This window comes from Panthera uncia, chromosome F1, assembly GCF_023721935.1.
Source record: "Panthera uncia isolate 11264 chromosome F1, Puncia_PCG_1.0, whole genome shotgun sequence".
NCBI lineage: Eukaryota > Metazoa > Chordata > Mammalia > Carnivora > Felidae > Panthera > Panthera uncia.
Window position 1 is genome coordinate 29,811,724 of NC_064813.1, and position 18,923 is coordinate 29,830,646.

An 18,923-nucleotide genomic window follows, 5' to 3' on the forward strand; every position below is an offset into this window, starting at 1 on the left:
CGGACGCGTGCTGCTTTCCCCAGTGAGACCCCGCCCTTCCGCTCCCAGAGTTCCCGCCCGCGATTCAAACAGGAGAAATGGCGCGGGCGTCTGTGTTGGTGGTCCCTTCTCCTCCGAGGGACGTGGAGACAGTGGCCGGGGCGGACGACGGGGCATCGGTCGCCGCCACCTCCCGAGAGGACTTCCGGGTGCGCTGCACCTCGAAGCGGGCCGTGACGGAAATGCTAGAACTGTGCGGCCGCGTCGTGGAAAAGCTGGGGGACGCGCTGCCAGAGGAGATTCGGGAGCCTGCGCTGCGAGATGTGCAGTGGGTACGGGCCCAGTAGCCATCTCTTGTCTTATCATTCCCTTAACCCGCACCGTCTGAGGGCTCAGAAGGGGCCTACGCCGGGCTTCGCAAAGTTAGCGGTGCCGCCCGCTCGCGTAGAAGCGGCCCGAGAAACGCAAGGGGACGAGATAGATGCTAGTGTCAGCCGGGTATCGTTAATCGCTTAGGGCCGGCGCTGTCCAGTAGAAAAATACGAGGAGCTATGTATGTAACTTGAAATTAAAGGAAGGAAAAATAGGTGAAATTAACTTTAATGATATGTTTCATTTAGCGCGCTCTGTCTGTATCCAAGATACCGTTTTAACTTGTCATAATAGAAAATGAACGAGAAATTTCATATTCTTTTGGTAGTACTAAACTTTCCAAATCTGGTGTCTTACATTTAAAGCTCATCTCCTTTCGGACTAGCCACATTTTAAGGCCTCAATAACCACAAAGTGGCAGATGGCTCCCCTATTGGACAGTGCAGACATAGACTCCTGGAAAGGGTAATCCTGGAAATCAGTCAGTCACTAAACTAGGTCTTTCCATTTCCCTGTTTCAGAACTTCATGTAAAGTCCGCGAAAACATTTTCTCTGTAAAGTCTAAAGTAGATAAGGAAGGGGTCTTGATTATAAACTTCAGTGGCCCTCAAAACATTTCCCCTTCCTTTCTCATATTTTGCAAAGCCCTGAAGAAGCTTTTTTTTTGGGGGGGGGGGGACACAACAGATAGAAGGATTGATACCACCTGTCTTCAGGAAGCACACAGTCTATCTGTTGGGGGGAAAAAGTTCAAAAACTCATTCACACTCTGTGAATGACCACAGTGCAAACAATAAAAAAAAAAAAAAAAAAAAAGGTTAAATGGAAGAAGGAAGGAACAGTGCCTGGGTAGTGATTCTGTGTTCCAGTTTTGTGTAGAGTAATTCTGCTACTACCTTCTTGCAAGCAAGGGAACAATAATAGAGACATACCTCAGGACCTTTTTAGTAGTTTTTGGGGAAAGACTCTTTCATTGCATAATGATCTTAGAATTTGTCCCTTTCTAGGAAGTGCTAATGTACTTAGAACATTTACTTTACAGAAAAAAAGGAGCTTGGCTTAACCTATCATACCTTATTTAACGGATGATTAAGTGAATTAGAAGATAAAGATTTGAAGACTTAAACTACCAAGGAATTTATTGTGTTTTATATTAAGAGCAGGTAAAAGGCAGAGGCTTAAGTATGCTGACATATCTCTTTAGCTAAAACCACATAATGTAGTAATGGAAATTCGAAAAAAAAATTGGATTGGGGCAACCAGGTAGCTGTCAGTCAAGCTTCTGACACTTGATTTCTGCTCCTGTCACAATTTCAGGGCTTGCAAGTTCGAACACTGCACCAGGCCCTGTGCTGACAATGCAGACCCTGCTTGGGATTCTCTTTCTCCCTCTCTCTGTCCCTCCCTCGCTTACACTCTCTCTCTCAAATAAACTTAAAAAAAGATTAGATTGATATGATTTTGCAGTGAAATGTATCACAGTTTGTGTTCTGAGATAATCTTTGAATGACCATGTATAAAGTAAGGATTTTAATTTATAAAATCTTTAAAGTGTATTTAACCCATAATTATCAGTCATTATTTGATTTATGCTTATTTTTACTCATACAAAATGTGTAAAATACATTCTCATAGTAACAAACAGCATAAAACAAAAGTCTGAATTCCTCTCCCCTATCCCTCTTCCTTCCTGGAAGTAACTTACTATTATGGAAGGCCTGGAGGGTGTAATCCTTCTATACTGCCCCCCCCCTTTTTTTGTTAATATTTGTTTACTTTTGAGAGAGGGAGAGAGAGAATCCCAGCAGGCTCCACACTTTGGGCACAGAGCTCTTTGGGGTCTGGATCTCACAATGGTGGAATCATGATCTGGCCCCAAATCAGGAGGCAGACGCTTAACTGACTGAGCCACCCAGGCACCCCGTCTGTACCTTTTTATGGTTTTACATCTCTCTCTCTCTCTCTTTGTTGTTTTAGTTGTTTTTTACGTTAATAGTGTCATGCTAATGTAGCAGGTTAGCTTTTTTTTTTTTTCTATCAAATATGTCTTTATTATTTGGCAATGGTTTTTAGAGATATACTTCATTCTTTTTAAGTGTTGCATGATATGGATATAGTATATTTAACCATTTTCCAAATTGTGATTTAGATTTTATTTTCCCCTCAATGTTTCACAATTTCAAATAGTGCTTTAATAAATATTTCTAATGCATTTTTTATGTTTTTTGGGAATAGTTCTTTAGGATACTTTGCTAGAAGTGAAATTGTTAGGTAATAGGGAGTGTGCATTTAAAATTTTAATGGTACTATCAAATTCCTTTAGTCCTTTATTTTTTAATGTACACATTTTTAACCTTAGAAAAAACAGACTAGTACAGTGGACACCCTTGTATCCATCACCAAATTTAACAGTTACCAAAATCTTGTTCCACTTCCTATTTTATTTATTTATTTTTTAAGTAGTTTCCACACCCAAAGTGGGGCTGGAACTCACAACCCTGAGATCAGGAGTCACATGCTCTATAGTCACATGAGCCAGCCAGGTGCCCCATTACACTTCCTATTTTATTTTACTTTTTATTATTTAAAAAAAATTGTTTTTTAAGTTTATTTATTTATTTTGAGAGGGGAATATCAGCAGGGGCTGAGAGAGAATCCAAGCAGGCTCTGCACGGTCAGCAAGGAGCCCGATGGGCTCAAACTCACAAACTGCAAGATCATGACCTGAGTGGAAATCAAGAGTCAACTGACTGAGCCACCCAGGTGCCCCTACACTTCCTATTTTATTTTATTTTTGTATATTTGTTTTTAAATGTTTATTTATTTTGAGAGAAAGAGAGAGCATGTGTGCAAGCATGAGAGGGATAGGGAAAGAGGGGGACAGAGGATCCAAAGCAGGCTGTGTGCTGACAGCAGAGAGCCTGACATGGGGCTCTAACTCACCAATTGTGAGATCTTGACCCTAGTCAAAGTCAGATGCTCAACCAACTGGCCACCCAGGTGCCTCTACACTTCCTAATTTAAAGCAAACTCCAGATCTCATGCCATTTCATCTCTGTATATCTCAGTGTACATCTCTAAAAAATAGAGTCCTTTATGAAGTAGAAATTAATTTCACTATCTTTTAAGCATTTCTTCCCTGTTGTTAACACCGACGCTCATTTAGCAGCGTATGTAGGTAGTGCTTATACCTTTGAGATTCAACTGACTCTAAATCAGAGTTAAAATGTAGAAAGAATCAATGACTGATGGAATAGTACTTAATTGAAAAGAATATACTAATAAGCTAATCTACTTTTCTTGATATTATTTACAAATCTGAAATTCTTATTTTGAAAAATGTTTTAATTCAATATTTAAAGTTATTTTTAGTGACTTGAGTATTGTGAATTTATTTCAGACCTTTGAATCAGCTGTGCAAGAGAATGTCAGCATTAATGGGCAAGCATGGCAGGAAGCTTCAGATAGTTTTATGGGTATGTGTATTAACTTCTTCCTTGTGTCATTTCTGAGTTATTTTTGTAGCTAACTTTATTTCAGATGCTAATTTTAATCCCCATTTTCAGTGTCCCATTTAAAAAATTTCCTTCACTAGGGGGATGGGGGAAGGAAATGAATCTGAAAGACTATGGAAGCCATAAATCTGAAGCAAACAATACAGTAGGTACCTTGATTCTATATATATGCTATCTGGCATTCTCAACAAGAATCTGATTAATCTTTGAAAGTACCCTTGTTAGTAGTTTACTGGAAAATACTGTACGACTATCTCCAGACAAAAAAAAAAAAAAAAAAAAACAGGCCCAGAGAATTTCTGTGATTAAGACCTTATAAATCAAGTTGTAGTTTTACAGGCGATCCTTAGGGTAGATAGTGAAGGACCCTTAGAAGTATGAAGTTAAATTACAAGAGTACCATGTAAAGTATGAGGTAAATATATGGAGAAACCTCCTTAAAGACAGATTATTTTCTTCAAAGAAGATTTGATTGTACTAACGATTTTGACGTATCTGAAGAAATCAAAGTTTTAATAGAAAGTGCTCAGTGTAGGAAGGACAAAATTAGTAGAAAAGGAATGATCTATGTGGGAAGAGAGGCACAATTTTCCAACAATGTCTGAGAGAAGGACTACCCTGACAAGAGGGTCAGAGTGTCTTGTCTTTCCCCATAGTGATGTTAGAGATGCTGACCAGCATAACTTGGTATCACTGCTTGATATCACTTGATCCAGTTATACTCTTGAGCTGATTGCAAGCCCATCAAGTAACCTCTGTGGTTATAATTTTTCTTCTCAATGTTAAGATAATACTTTGCCCAGAAAATTTCATGTCTAATCCTTGGGATTATTATAGTTATCTCTTCAGAGTCACCGATGTTCACTTTCTGGTTTATATGTTAAAATGGTAAAAGCAGTAACATTAGATTTCTCAAATATCAGAGTGATTGCCAGTTAGTAGGGGAGAGGAGGTGTATCACAATCACCTAAGAGAATTTTCAAACTACACAGCCTTTACTGTATCTTTATCTGACTCTTGTTCTGTGAAGTCACTTTGGAATTGCTTTATTGTTTGCTCCAGGCTGCCTTTAGCAATATGATTCATCAATTTATAGATTAAGATATGTATTTTCTAATAAATTGGCAGCCTAACTGGAGTATGATTATTCTTTGTTCCTTTTCCTCCTTATAACTGTGAGGGGAAATAGTTGAGAATACTACAATTTTACCTTCTTTCATGGGCACTTGATAACACCAGGCATTATACCAAATTCTAGGTCGTAGATGAGAATACCTGGTCCTTACCATTTAGGAATTCATTGTTAATGGAAGGAAATGGACGAAGAATTACTATACTGTTTGGGAAGGGGGAGAAGACCTAACAGAGTGGATTGTTATTAAATTAAATGCATTTAATAAATGACAGCATGCTGGATGAAAAGGAGGAAGGACATTTGAAGCAAAGAAAACAGCATACGCAAAGGCACAAAGGAGTGATATGTTTGGAAAATACCAAAAATGAATTGGGGAAACTAATGGCAGATGTGGCCAGATAGATAAATTTGGGCCATATCAGAAAGAGCCCTGAGAGTTTGCTGAGAAATTTGCATTTTATCCTGTAGGAAATGGAAAACCAGTGGAGATTTTTAAAGTAGAATTTACATGAAAAGCTTTGTGTTTTAGAAAGCTACCTGCCCGCTGTGTAGGGGTTGGATTGGAGAAGAGAGAAATTCAAGGCAGGCTGATCTTAGGGAAGTTATTACAGTAGTACAGTAAAAGATGGTGAAGACTTGCCCTAAGTAGGAAAGGAGAGAAAAGGGTTCAAGGGATATTCAGCAGATAGAATTAAAAGGATTTGTATCTGATCTAATACACAGAAGCAGTAAGTAAATTTCACAAAGGAGAGGGTTTTTTTGTCTGTTTTGTTCGCGGGGATCATTTTAGAAATGAGTGGAGAAATGAAAGAATGAATGAATATACAAGTGAAATCAACCTTCTCGTTTCCTCTGTAACTACCCTGAAAGGACTTGATTTTAGGTTTGACCAGGTACATTTAAGAATTAAAGTGTAAGTTCCTTGAGAGCAGGGGCTATATTTATTTTTCTTATCACTACATTTCCAACACTTAGCTTGGCACATAGTAGGTACCTAGTAAATACTTGTTACATTGGGTGACAAAATCCTCCCTCCTCAAATTGTTTATACATTTCAGTTTTGTAGCTTTATCATTAGGTGGCGCTGAGAAACCACTTTCCTCCTACATACAAGATTTAGCTGGGGGACTTTTTTTTAACTGTGAAATAGTACTTTATTATTTCAGGCTAATGATTGAACTTTTTAAGTGGATAAATTAAAATTTAGGGAGGGCTGCCCACTTAAGTGAGTATTCAAAGTAAGCAATGGCTGATTTTCTCATAATACTCTCAAAAGAAGTAATTTAGTTGGACTTAATGAGTATTTGTTACATGAATGAGAGATACCTGATATAGGTCATTAATCTTTACCCAGTATGTATATATATGCTGATATATATCAACAATGTTTGGAAATGTTTCCAAAAATATGTATATTACTATTTCAGACTTCTTAAGGAAGTTTCTACTCAATAAAATAGATACATTTCCAGCATAGACTTTGATACAGCAGAACACATGTGCTGTGAGGCCAGTTAAGCCAATGGCCTAGCTCTTTAGTATTTTTAACTACTTATTCTTTAAGATGATTTTCAAAATAAGGTTGATGTACCATCTGCATTCATTTCATCCGGGGTGTCTAATTTTGGGGCTCCATTTCAGAGGCCTTTGTTGAATCAAAATTTCTGTACTTCTGACAAGGTCCCCATGTGATTTTTCATTCTGCTGAAGTTTGAGAGTCACTATTTTAAAACAGGAAAGCAATGGATAACATAGTTTTAGCTAAATCAAAGAAATTCTAAAGTCACTGTGTCTCTTACTTTTTCTTACTATTTATCCAGTTGTGTCTATTTCAGATTTACCAACTCTATGCTACTGTCACAGCTTTGGTGCAGCACACAATAAACTCAAAACATGTTAGGAACTGTGACATTAAATGCCCTTTACAGTCTAGTTCTTTTGTAATTATATCATCCTTCTTTCCTTATGCTTTATCCTGCAGCCATTTAGAACTTTTAGAACAGTTTCCCCAAAACTCTTATGATCTTGCAAATATAGTTTCCTCTGACTAAAATGCTTCTCTCTGTATTTTTTCCTACATTTTTTTTAATCTAATGGATTTACATTTAGATTTCAAGGCTCAGCTCAAATGTTACTTTCTGTTTAAAGTCTTAAATTCCCCAAGCAGAGTTAGTGTTCCATTGTTCTGTGTCTGAATAGCATTTTGTTCATACCTCTGTTGAATTTATCAAGTTGTTTTGTAGTTTCCTGTTTCTTCCAGTGAACTGTGATCCCTTAGAGAGCAGGGATCACGTTATAGTCATCTTTGTATTTTTCTGATTTAGGCCTAGCTTCCCATAGGTGCTCAGTAATTGATTTTTCAATGAGTAAACGAATTAATCACCAAAGTGGGGGCATACATTAACTTACCATATTTGTTTTTCTTAATTATTTTTTGTTTTCTAAATTTAGCTTATCTGTATTACATTACTATATAGAATATAACCAATGTATTTTAAGAAAATTTTTAATATTTTTTCTCTTGAAATAGATTCTGATATCAAAGTACTTGAAGATCAGTTTGATGAAATCATAGTAGATATAGCCACAAAACGTAAGCAGTATCCCAGAAAGATCCTTGAATGTGTCATCAAAACCATAAAAGCAAAACAAGAAATTCTGGTAAGATGATTTATCTTTGAGAGAGTAAGTTTTGTGTCATGTCTATTTTACTATAATAAAAAAATTAAAGTATAAGATCTATGTGGCATAAATGACATTTTGTTTTCTTTGCCTTTTCTTCCTCAATTACTACTGTTTGTCTGTTGCAAGATTTTTTCCTATTCTAAGTCATACTAGATTTTAAACACAGCTGGTTTTAAAATAGAATTTGAAGATGAAAGACTGACAATGACTTTACAATTCTGAGACCAAGAAGGCAACATAAATTTATCTTTTAAGCCTTTTCTTTCTGTGTGTCATTTGTGTTTGCATATTATTTGTGTATGTTTATATATTTTGGAAGACCCTTTAGTTAAACTGATGATGAAGGTTGAGTACCTGTTCATAACACCGAAATTTGCTTTATGAATTGTGTGTAATTTGTTTTGCTCCAAAAGTCATGATGGGACGAGGGTAGGTTTGCTGGGCATGCCATTGCCTCTGGAGTGAGAAATACGTGTTGCTTTAGATTATGTTATACTGTTTGTCATTAATTTTTGAAATTAGCATACTTTCACGTATAAATCTTCTTGTTGCTTTTTTTGTCAGGAATTGTTTTAGACAGTAAAGATGGTTACTTTACCTAAAACTTTTAGTCATTATTCCATGAGAAAAAATATAAGCAGAATTTTTCATTTATTTTCTGCCATAACAGTTCTCAAAGAAATACCCTACTCCATTCCCCCCCACTGCTTTTTAGTGTTTCCTAGGGAAAACATTCAAAATGTATTTACTTTCTCTCTCCCTACTACTACCCTCTTCTTTCCTGGAAAGAAACCTAGTAATCAGTATTGCATAAAAGAGAGAAAGTTAGCAGGCCTGGGTGAAATGGAAGTTTAAAAACTGATGAAAAATGGATGGATGGGGTAAGGATACTAAAGACAGCTCTTTTAGAAAACATTTTTGTCTCCTGCTGGCTTTGGACAGGAGTAAGGCGGAACATTTTCCTTTTTCTTTTTGCTGAATTGTGGATCCTGTTCCGTGTCATCCTTGTGCAAGGGCCGTGCTAGTTTTCTGTACTGTTCCAGTTTTAGTATATGTGCTGCCGAAGCCAGCAGGTGGGTCCTGTTTCTGTACTTCCGCTCTTAGCAGTCCCAGCGTATCAAAAGGTGTGTAGGCTTTAGTGTGCTGACATGGTAGCGTGAAACAGAGTTGCTGTGGGCATGGGAGCTCTGAGTCCCAGACGCCTTAAAAGGAACTTTTGAAAAACAGTCTGTACGTAATTTGGAGACTACCTTGTCCTTTAAATTCAAAATCCAGTCTCTGTGCCTTTAATTTGCTTGTTCGCTTTTCTTCAGCGTTTTTAATGGTGCTATTTCTTAGTGTACGCAGTAGGTGGCACTACTGTAAAAGACTTAGTTTGTAATTCAGACTCACTTTGAACTTTTCGCCTCTCCAGCACATTTCAGCATCTCTCCCCGCCTCCAAAAAAAAGAAGGATTCTACTGACTAATAGTATATGTGCTTACATTAGCTGAAGGAAATGTTTATATGAAGGATTAAACGATTAAATCTGTTTAATTTATGTTGTGTTTAGAAGCAGTACCACCCTGTTGTACATCCGTTGGACCTAAAATATGACCCTGATCCAGGTGAGTCAGTGTTCATTTGTGGTACAAGTGAAGCATCGCTTGTAATTTTTATGAGTCCCTGATACTCTTTTAAAGGTGTCAGCGTGAAGGGTATCTTCCCTTTGATGCTCTCACTACCAGTCATTTGTGTTTAGCTCTTCACCTAAGATTATGAGAACTTGCTCCAAACATACTGACTCAGGATCTCCAGGAGTATCTGAATTTGTGTCTGAATTTGTATAAAGCTCTCCCTTGACCTAGACTATTATAAAACCTTTTCAATCTCTAACTTCTATTGTAATACCCTCCCATTTCTAGCTGCTACTGTACTATCCATTCTTTGAATTACAGCTAAAGTTATACTATTAAAGTTTCGTAGTGTCACTTCCCACGGTGATAACCATCATTGGTTTCTCATCATTTACAAAATAAAATCCAATAAAAATCTAATGTTGAACTTAAGAGATATGCATACTTGATATACCTTTGAACTCTGTTTCCATTTAGATGCATCCTTTAAAACACAGAGAAATAAAATTGATACAAATTTATGTAAATTTAGCAATAGAATTTGCATTGCTAAACATGTGGATCTATATATTTTTTTAAATGCTCTATTCTTACATTTAAAAATTTGAAAAGATTTTCCTAAGAGACCTTTTGGTATTTTCCTTTGGCACTCAGAAGTACCATTTCTGAACTATTAGAAAAACAGTTAAGACCTTGATTTATTTGTATGGGCTATTTATACTTACGGCTTTGAGTAGTTAATCTTTGTCAAATTGTGCACTACTTTCTAACATGTCCCCTACCGCTCCTAAACCTCCTAAAGCCAATGAGATAAACCAAGAAGGGGATGTACAAGTGTAAAGATACTCTGAAGTTTGTTAAAATCACAGCATTCACTGTGTTTGACAAATAAAAATTAACCTGGGACCTAATGCTTAATTGTCATGCTCACTAAAAAGGGGAAGTTGCCAAAATGCAGTGGTTGACATATGCTTGTTTTGAACAACATAAAAATAATAATTGATACTCGTGGTATCATAATTACCCAAGTATTACTTTTTTTTTTTTTTAATGTAAACTCTGTGCTTAACATGGGGCTCAAACTTAGGACCCCAAGATCAGGAGTCACATGTTCTACTGACTGAGCCCCCCAAGTATTACTTTTTAGATATAGTTAATTTTCCTCTAAAGAAATTTCTAACCTTTTATCTTAAGAGGGAAAACAAATTTACTTAAATGATCTTTTGAAGGTCTATGTGATTTTATTCCTACCATTCCAGTTATGTAGTAATAGTGGAAAATATCCTCTGTATCATATGATTCTGACTTCCGAATTAAGCAGAGGAATAATTAGAATCTGTGTTTTGGATAAATTTTGAGATTTTGTCATTCTACATTTTCATAATGTTTATAAACTTAGAATAGCATAAGTTCTTTAAGCATAGCAGAATTAACTTACAGTTTTATTAACTGTATATTTTGGGGCAAGTCCCTTGATTTCTTTAACCTCAGTTTCTTTATGGTGAGTTCTGCATTTGGAGCCTGATGCTTTAGGTGTTAATCCCAGCTCTGTCACTAAATATTATAGCATTGTTCTGCCTATATTATAGCATTGTTCTGCCTACTTATTGAGGTTGTATTACCAATCACAAGAGATGAGGAGTTCTATAATATAGAACTAAAATACATAAGTACAAGTTTGTAAAGAAATACGATATAATAATAACCTTATTATAAATCCCATCATTTATAGTGGCATACCTTATGATACTGTGTAGCTTATAATACATCAAACTGGTAAAATCATGCAAAATTAATTAAAATGGCTTAGCAGGAAAATAGAAAGCATAAATTTGTATAGAACCTAAAAGTCTGAATAAGCTTCATGGGAAAACTTTTATGGGAACTTCTTGAAAGTTTTTTTCTTTTTGTTAGAGTATTAAATGATACTAAATTTATTTGAAAGCTGACTTTTTTTTAAAAGTTTATTTATTTTGAGAGAGAGAATGTGACTAGGGGAAGGGCAGAGAAAGGGAGAGAAGGGGAAAATCCCAAGCAGACTCTGTACTGTCAGTACAGAGCCTGATGCAGGGCTCAAACTCACAAACTAAGAGATATGACCTGAGCCAAATTTGACAGTCGGACCCTTAACTGACTGAGCCACCCAAATACCCTGGGAAGAGTTGATTTTTTAAAAATTCTTGAAATATTTCGAACATATAGAAAATATGGAATATAACATAACGAACATCTTTGTTGCTACCACCCATATTTAAGGGCTGTTCACATTTTTGCCAAATTTGTTTCAGACCTTTTTAGAAACTAAAAGCTATGGATATAGTTGAAATGTTCTCTTTACTCCCTCATCATCCTATCCTGCCTTCCTCTTACTTTAGAAGTAATCACTATCTTCATGCTGAGTGGCTCTTTCCTATCTGTATTTTTATGCTTTTACTTTATGGATGTGTAACCATAAATAATATGTGGCATTTGTTTTTAAATTTTTATATAAATTATATCATACTGATCATATTCTGTAACTTTTCCCCTCTTGACATTGTACATATTCTTGCCCATATTTTGCTAATAATTGTTACTGTAAAGCCTTCTATATGTGTGTATATATATATGTATATGTATATATATTATATGTATATGTATGTTTGTATATCTGATATATACATATATACACATATACACATTTAAAATTTTTTTTTGCCAATTTGATAGGCATTCAATAGTAAAGGTTGAGTATACTTTCTTATGTTTCCTACAGTTTCTTCTGTGAGTTGCCTCTATTTATATTCTTTGCCCATTTTTCTGTTGAGTTGTTTGAGCTTTTCTTATTCACTTCTAAGAGTCGTACATACAGACACATATCCATACACATGTACACATATTCTGGATTGTTTGGTTATAAACACTGTAAATACTTGCTCTCAATTTTTGGCTTGTCTTTCAACTTTATTTATAATGACCTTATATGTAAATTTTAATGTAATCAGATTTACCAGGTTTTTCCCCTTATAATTTGTTCTTTGAGTGTCTTTAAGAAATCCTCTACCCAAGTGACATAAAGGTCCTTTGATATTTATTGTTTCGCTTATCAAGTTTAGGTCTTGTATCCATCTGAATTTTTTTTTTTTAGGAAGGAATTTAATTCTGATAGCCAGTTGTCCCAGCATCACTTATTGAATAATAGTTCCCCCCACCCCATCTTTTCTCCACTGCTTTGTAATGTCACACTCTAATATGCTAAGTTTCCATATATTTGGGGTTCTTTTCTGGACCTTTTTTTTTTTTTTTTAGAGAGAGAGTGTGTGTGCAAGCAGGGGAGGGGCAGAGAGAGAGAGAGAGAGAGAGAGGGAGAGAGAGAGAATGCCAAGCAGACTCCATGCTCAGTTCACAGAACCCAACATGGGGCTCAAACTCACGAACCGTGAGATCATGACCTGAACTGAAATCAAGAGTTGATAACTGGTAACATTTTGGGATTACATATTATAATTGAATATTGCTAATGTTTAAGAACACCATTGATTTTTATTGTTGAACTCTTATTAGTTCTAATGGTTTATCTAGTTCCAATTAGATTTTTTAAAATGTAGATAATCGTACCATTTGCAAGTAATAATGAGTTTTGTCTTTTTCCTGCACATCTTTTTTTGTCTTATTACATTGATTAGAATCTCCAGTATAATGGTGACTAGTAGCAGTGATAGTGGTCATAATATTTTAAAATTATGAATCCGTGTATAATTTTATTGAATACTTTTTTGCCCCAACTGAGATCATATATTTGTTAACTAACTTTATTGCAGGATAATTTACATATAATAAAGTACATCAATTTTATGCATACAGTTTGAGTTTTGACAAATATATACAACTATGTAACTATTACCACAATTCAGATCTAGAACATTTTCTGCCACTCATAAAGTTCCCTTGTGCCCTTAGAGCGTATGCTTTTTGTCTCTGACTCTGTTAATATGGTAAATAAACATTGACAGATTTTTCTGTTGGTTATCTTTGCATTTATAGGGAAAACCCCATTTAGTAATATATTTTTTCTTTCATACACTGTGGAATTAAGTTTGCATATACTTTATACTTACACTTTGTTTAATATATTTACCTCTAGTATATTTGCATCTGTAGTCACACACACAAAATGAACATGTGCTGTTTAAAACATGCTATTCTGGGGCACCTGGGTGGCTCAGTCCATTAAGCATCTGGCTCTGGATTTTGATTCAGGTTATGATCTCACGGTTGGTGAGTTCGAGCCCTGAGTTGGGTTCTGGGTTCTGCAGCATGGAGTCTGCTTGGGATACTCTCTCTCTCACTTTCTATCTCTCTGACCCTCTCCCAGCCATGCCCTCACATCCTCTCTCTCTCTCAAAAATAAGTAAATTAACTTAAAAACAAAACATGCTATCCTTTTCTAATGTTGTCATCAAGGTTACACTGCCCTCATAAAACAGTTTGTAAACATAGAGGTTATTTGCTCTTTGAAAAGTTGATAAGATTCATCTATAAAACTGTGAGCCTAGTGGGTGGTTGGGTGCTATTTGACTTAGCCATTGGCTAGGTATTCTAACCATTAATATACTTAATGATTATTTATTTCTTCAGTTTTTTTTTTCTTGAATTGATTTCGGTAATACTTGTTTGGAAAATATTTTGGTAGTATTTGTTTCATCCATGTGCTTAGTCTGTTGGTGTGAAATTGTATATACTAGCTGCTTCTATTTGAAAAATCTCCTCTGCGTATGATTATTTTCTTTCTTAACATTGATTATGCTTTCTCTTTTTTCGTAATATCTTGCTTTAGGTTTTGTTTGTTTTTACAGTCTTTTCAAAAGTCACCTTTTAGTCTGTCTTTTTTTTTTTTTTTTAAGTTTTCTGGTTCCTTGAATTCTGATCTTATCTTTAGTATGGTCTTCCTGCTTTCTTGAGTTTTCTCTGTAATTTATAGCTTCTTGAGTTGAACACTTTGTTTGAGAGTTATTTTTCAATAAATACATTGAAGGCTGCTAAGTCCTGCTTTAGCCATATTTCCAAGTCTTGACATGTCTAGCTCTGAGTACTTTTTAGTTTGCAAATATAGGTGTTTTCTTTGACTACTTTCTTTCTCTCTCTCTCTCTCTCTCTCTCTTTTGCCTTCTATCATGTTAGTAGAATTTTCTTTATTCTTTTTTTTTCTGGTTTGGAAGCTATATGCTGTGTTTCTTTTCTTTTAGTGTTACCTATAAAATTTTAGCACACTAGAATTCTAAAATTATCTAACATAGTGTGGAGTTCTTCATTATTTCAAGTCCCCTTCTGTACAAGACAAGGACCTTATTACACTTTACCCACTGAATAAGCACACCTCTTCCTCAATGTTTTTCTTTGTGTCTAGAATGTTAGTTTTTCTTTTATTAAAAAACAGTTTACTCATTACTACTTTTCTGCACTCAAGGATTAAATTTATCAACAAAATTTTCCAAATTCTGTGATTACTATTTCTTGAATCTCATGACCTTCCTTCTAGGTTCACTATCCTTGCTGATGTGCTTCTTTAGGTATTTAAGTAAAAGTCTGAGGGTGGTAGATTCTCTTAGTTTTGTGGGTTTTTTTTAATGTTTATTTTTCAGAGAGAGGGAGAGCGTGCACATGCAGAGAAGGGGCAGAGGGGAACAGAGGATCCAAAGCAGGCTCTGTGCTGACAGTAGTGAACCCAATGCGGGGCTGAGCCGATGTTGGACCCTTAACCAACTGAGCCACCCACGCATCCTGACTCTCTTAGTTTTTACTTCATCCTAGCTCTTGAATTGTATTGTACTTACTTTCATTTACCATAGGGAATATATTACATCCTTATCTTTGGCACTCATGTTTTGGATGGCTTTATTGAGATATAATTTATATATTACACATTTACACATTTATTTATTTATTTATTTATTTTTAAAAGATTTTATTTTTTTCTTCAAGTTTTTATTTAAGTTCCAGTTAGTTAACATACAGTATATTATTAGTTTCATGTATAGAGTTTAGTGATTCATCACTTACACCCATTATTTTATTTTTAAGTAAGCTCTACACCCAGTGTGGGGCTCAAACTTAGCAGCCCCAAAATCAAGTCTCATGCTTGATGGACTGAGGCAACCAGGTACCCCTCAATTTACATTTAAAGTGTACAGCTCGATGGCTTTAAGAGTTATACAACCGGGGTGCCTGGGTGGCTCAGTCAGTGAAGTGTCCGACTTCAGCTCAGGTCATGATCTCAGTCCATGAGTTCGAGCCCTGCGTCGGGCTCTGTGCTGACAGCTCAGAGCCTGGAGCCTGGTTCAGATTCTGTGTCTCCCTCTCTCTCTGCCCCTCCCCTGCTCATGCTCTGTCTCTCTCTGTCTCAAAAATAAATAAAAACATTAAAAAAAAATTATACAACCATCACCAAAATCAATTTTTTTTAAATTTTATTTTAAATTTTTTTAAATTTACAACCAAATTAGTTAGCATATAGTGTGACAATGATTTCAGGAGTAGATTCCTTGAAGCCCCTTAACCCATTTAGCCCACCCCCCCTCCCACAACCCCTCCAGTAACCCTCAGTTTGTTCTCCATATTTATGAGTCTCTTCTGTTTTGTCCCCCTCCCTGTTTTTATATTATTTTTGTTTCCCTTCCCTTATGTTCATCTGTTTTGTCTCTGAAAGTCCTCATGTGAGTGAAGTCATATGATTTTTGTTTTTCTCTAATTTCACTTAGCATGATACCCTGCAGTTTCATCCACTTAGTTGCAAATGGCAAGATTTCATTCTTTGGTTGCTGAGTAATACTCCATTGTATATATATACCACATCTTCTTTATCCATTCATCCATCGATGGACATTTGGGCTCTTTTCATACTTTGCCTATTTTTGATAGTGCTGCTGTAAACATTGGGGTGCATGTATCCCTTCAAAACAGCACATCTGTATCCCTTGGATAAATGCCTAGTAGTGCAATTGCTGGGTCATAGCGTAGTTCTATTTTTAGTTTTTTGAGGAACCTCCATACTGTTTTCCAGAGTGACTGCACCAGCTTGCATTCCCACCAAAATCAATTTTTAAACATTTTTATCACTTCAGAAAGAAATCCCTAGCCATTCTCTCCATCTCTCATCTCTTTCCCCTGGCCCTAGGTAGTCACCAATCTCTTCCTGTCTCTATAGATGTGACTGTTTTGGACATTTCATATAAATGGAATCATGCAATATGTAGTCCTTTAAGAATGGCTTCTTTCCATTAATACAGTGTTTTCAAAGTCCATCCATGTTGTAGCATGTATCACTACTTCATTTCTTTTTATTGTCAAATAATATTCCCTTTCATGTATATAATTTTTATTTATACATTCATCAGTGTAGGGATTTTTTAAAAAGTTTATTTATTTTGAGAGAGAGGAGGTGGGGTGGGGAGAGAGAAAGGGAGAGAATCACAAGCAGGTTCTGCACTAAGCTTGGCGCAGGGCTTGAACTCACAAACCATGAGATCACGACCTAAGCCAAGGTCAAGAGTCAGACACTTAACTGACTGAGCCACCCAGGCATCCCAAGACTCTTTTTTTTTTTTAATAAGCTCCATGCCCAATGTGGGGCTTGACTCATGGCATCAAGGGTTGCATGCTCTACTGACTGAGCCAGCCAGGCACCCCCAGTATAGAGACATGTCTCTAGTTTTTTTGTTTGTTTGTTTGTTTTTGGCTATTGTGAATAATGCTGCTACGAACATCTGTGTACAAGTTTTGTGTGTATATATACTGTCTTGAGTGTATATAACTAAGAATGGGGTTGCCGATAACTGTTTAGCTTTTTAAGGAACTGCTGAGCTATTTTCCAAGGCAGCTGTACCATTCACATTTCTGCCAGGAGCATATGAGGGTTCCACTTTTTCTGCATCCTCACCAAATCTTCTTATGTTTGTCTTTTTGTTTATAACCTTCCTAATAGGTAGAAAGTGATATCTCACTATGATTTTGATACACATTTCTCTGATGATTTTTAATGATGAGCATCTTTTCATGTGCTTTTTGGCCATTTTTTTTTAATCTCCATTGGAGAAATGTCTATTTAAATCCTTTGACCATTTTTAAATTGTGTTATTTATCTTTTTATTGTTGAGTTGTAATTGTTCTTTAATATTCTGGAAACTAGTCCATTATCAGATACATGATTTGCAAATACTTTCTCCTATTCTTTGGGTTGTCTTTCACTTTTTTGATGGTATTATTTGCAGTACAAAAGTTTTAAATTTTGGTAAGTCAAATTTATTTTCTTTCTTTTGGTTGCTTACACTTTTGATGTCATATCTCAGAAACCATGGCCTAATATATGGTCGTGAAGATTTATACTTGTGCATTCTTCTAAGAGTTTTATAGTTTTATCTCTTACATTTAAGTCTTTGATCCATTTTGGGTTAATTTTTGTATATGGTGTGAGATGGGAGTCCAACTTCATTCTTTTGTATATGTACGTATAACTGTTTTCAGCACCATTTGTTGAAAAGGCTATTTTTTCACCTAATTGAATGGTATTGGCAACTTTGTTGGAAGTCAGTTAACTGTAATGTGCAAGTTTATTTCTGGATTTACAATTCTGTTTCCTTGATCTCTATATCCTTAGGCTGTTTGATTATTAAAGTTTTAATAAAGTTTTGCAGTTAAGTTTTGAAATCAGAGTGTACTTTGATTCTTTTGTTCTTTTTCTCCTTTGTTCTTTTTCAAGATTGTTTGCCTCTCCTGGGTCCCTTCAATTTCCATATGAATTTTAGAGTCAGTTTGTCAATTTCTGCAAAGAAGCCAGCTGGCGTTGGCATAGGGATTGTGTTGAAATTGTAGGTTAATCTGGGTGTAAGGCTATCTTAATATTAAGTTTTCCAATCCACGAACAAAAAAATGTCTTTCCATTTATTTAGGTCTTCTTTGATTTTTTTCAACAAAGTTTCTAGTTTTTAGCACTTCTTTTGTTGCATTTATTCCCAAGTATTTTATCCTTTTGATGCTTATGTAGTTGGAGTTTAAAAAATTTTTATTTTCACTTTGTTCATTGCTTTTATAAAAGAGCGGAATTGATTTTTATTTATTGATCTTGTATATTGCAACATTGTGGAACTCATTTATTCTATTATTTTTTTAGTGGATTCTTTAGAATTTTCTATGTAAAATATTATATCATCTGCAAATAGTGATAGTTTTATTTCTCCTTTTCCAATTTGAGTGCCTGACATTCATTGTTGATGAGAAATCTCCTGAGACTCTAAATGCCATTCTTTTAAAGATGGTCTGTTTTTTCTTTCCTGACTTTTTAGATTTTCTCTGTATTCTTAATGCTCTGCAAGTTTACCACAATGTGTCTAGATGTTTATTTTTATTTATCTAGTGTATTGTTTGGTGTGTATTTTTTCTTATTTTTTTAACATTGAAAATGACTTTATTGCTTTTTCTTGATTATTTTAAAATACATTCACATTCTAGGGGCGCCTGGGTGGCGCAGTCGGTTAAGCGTCCGACTTCAGCCAGGTCACGATCTCGCGGTCCGTGAGTTCGAGCCCCGCGTCGGGCTCTGGGCTGATGGCTCGGAGCCTGGAGCCTGTTTCCGATTCTGTGTCTCC

At 35.6% G+C, this 18,923-nt stretch overlaps 1 protein-coding gene and 1 pseudogene across 1 annotated transcript in view; one reads left to right on the forward strand and one right to left on the reverse strand.

Annotated features, from left to right (window-relative positions):
• Nucleotides 1-2: 2 nt before the first annotated feature.
• The window catches only part of NSL1 (NSL1 component of MIS12 kinetochore complex), a 35,335-nt gene continuing 16,414 nt past the window's right edge, over nucleotides 3-18,923 (forward strand). Inside the window, exons 1-4 of the mRNA XM_049634171.1 lie at nucleotides 3-311; nucleotides 3,753-3,828; nucleotides 7,533-7,663; nucleotides 9,240-9,294. Of these exons, the coding sequence (XP_049490128.1) occupies nucleotides 78-311; nucleotides 3,753-3,828; nucleotides 7,533-7,663; nucleotides 9,240-9,294 (496 nt within the window). The 5' untranslated portion in view covers nucleotides 3-77. The remainder of the gene's footprint in view (nucleotides 312-3,752; nucleotides 3,829-7,532; nucleotides 7,664-9,239; nucleotides 9,295-18,923) is intronic.
• LOC125926039 (uncharacterized) lies at nucleotides 8,664-8,759 on the reverse strand (annotated as a pseudogene).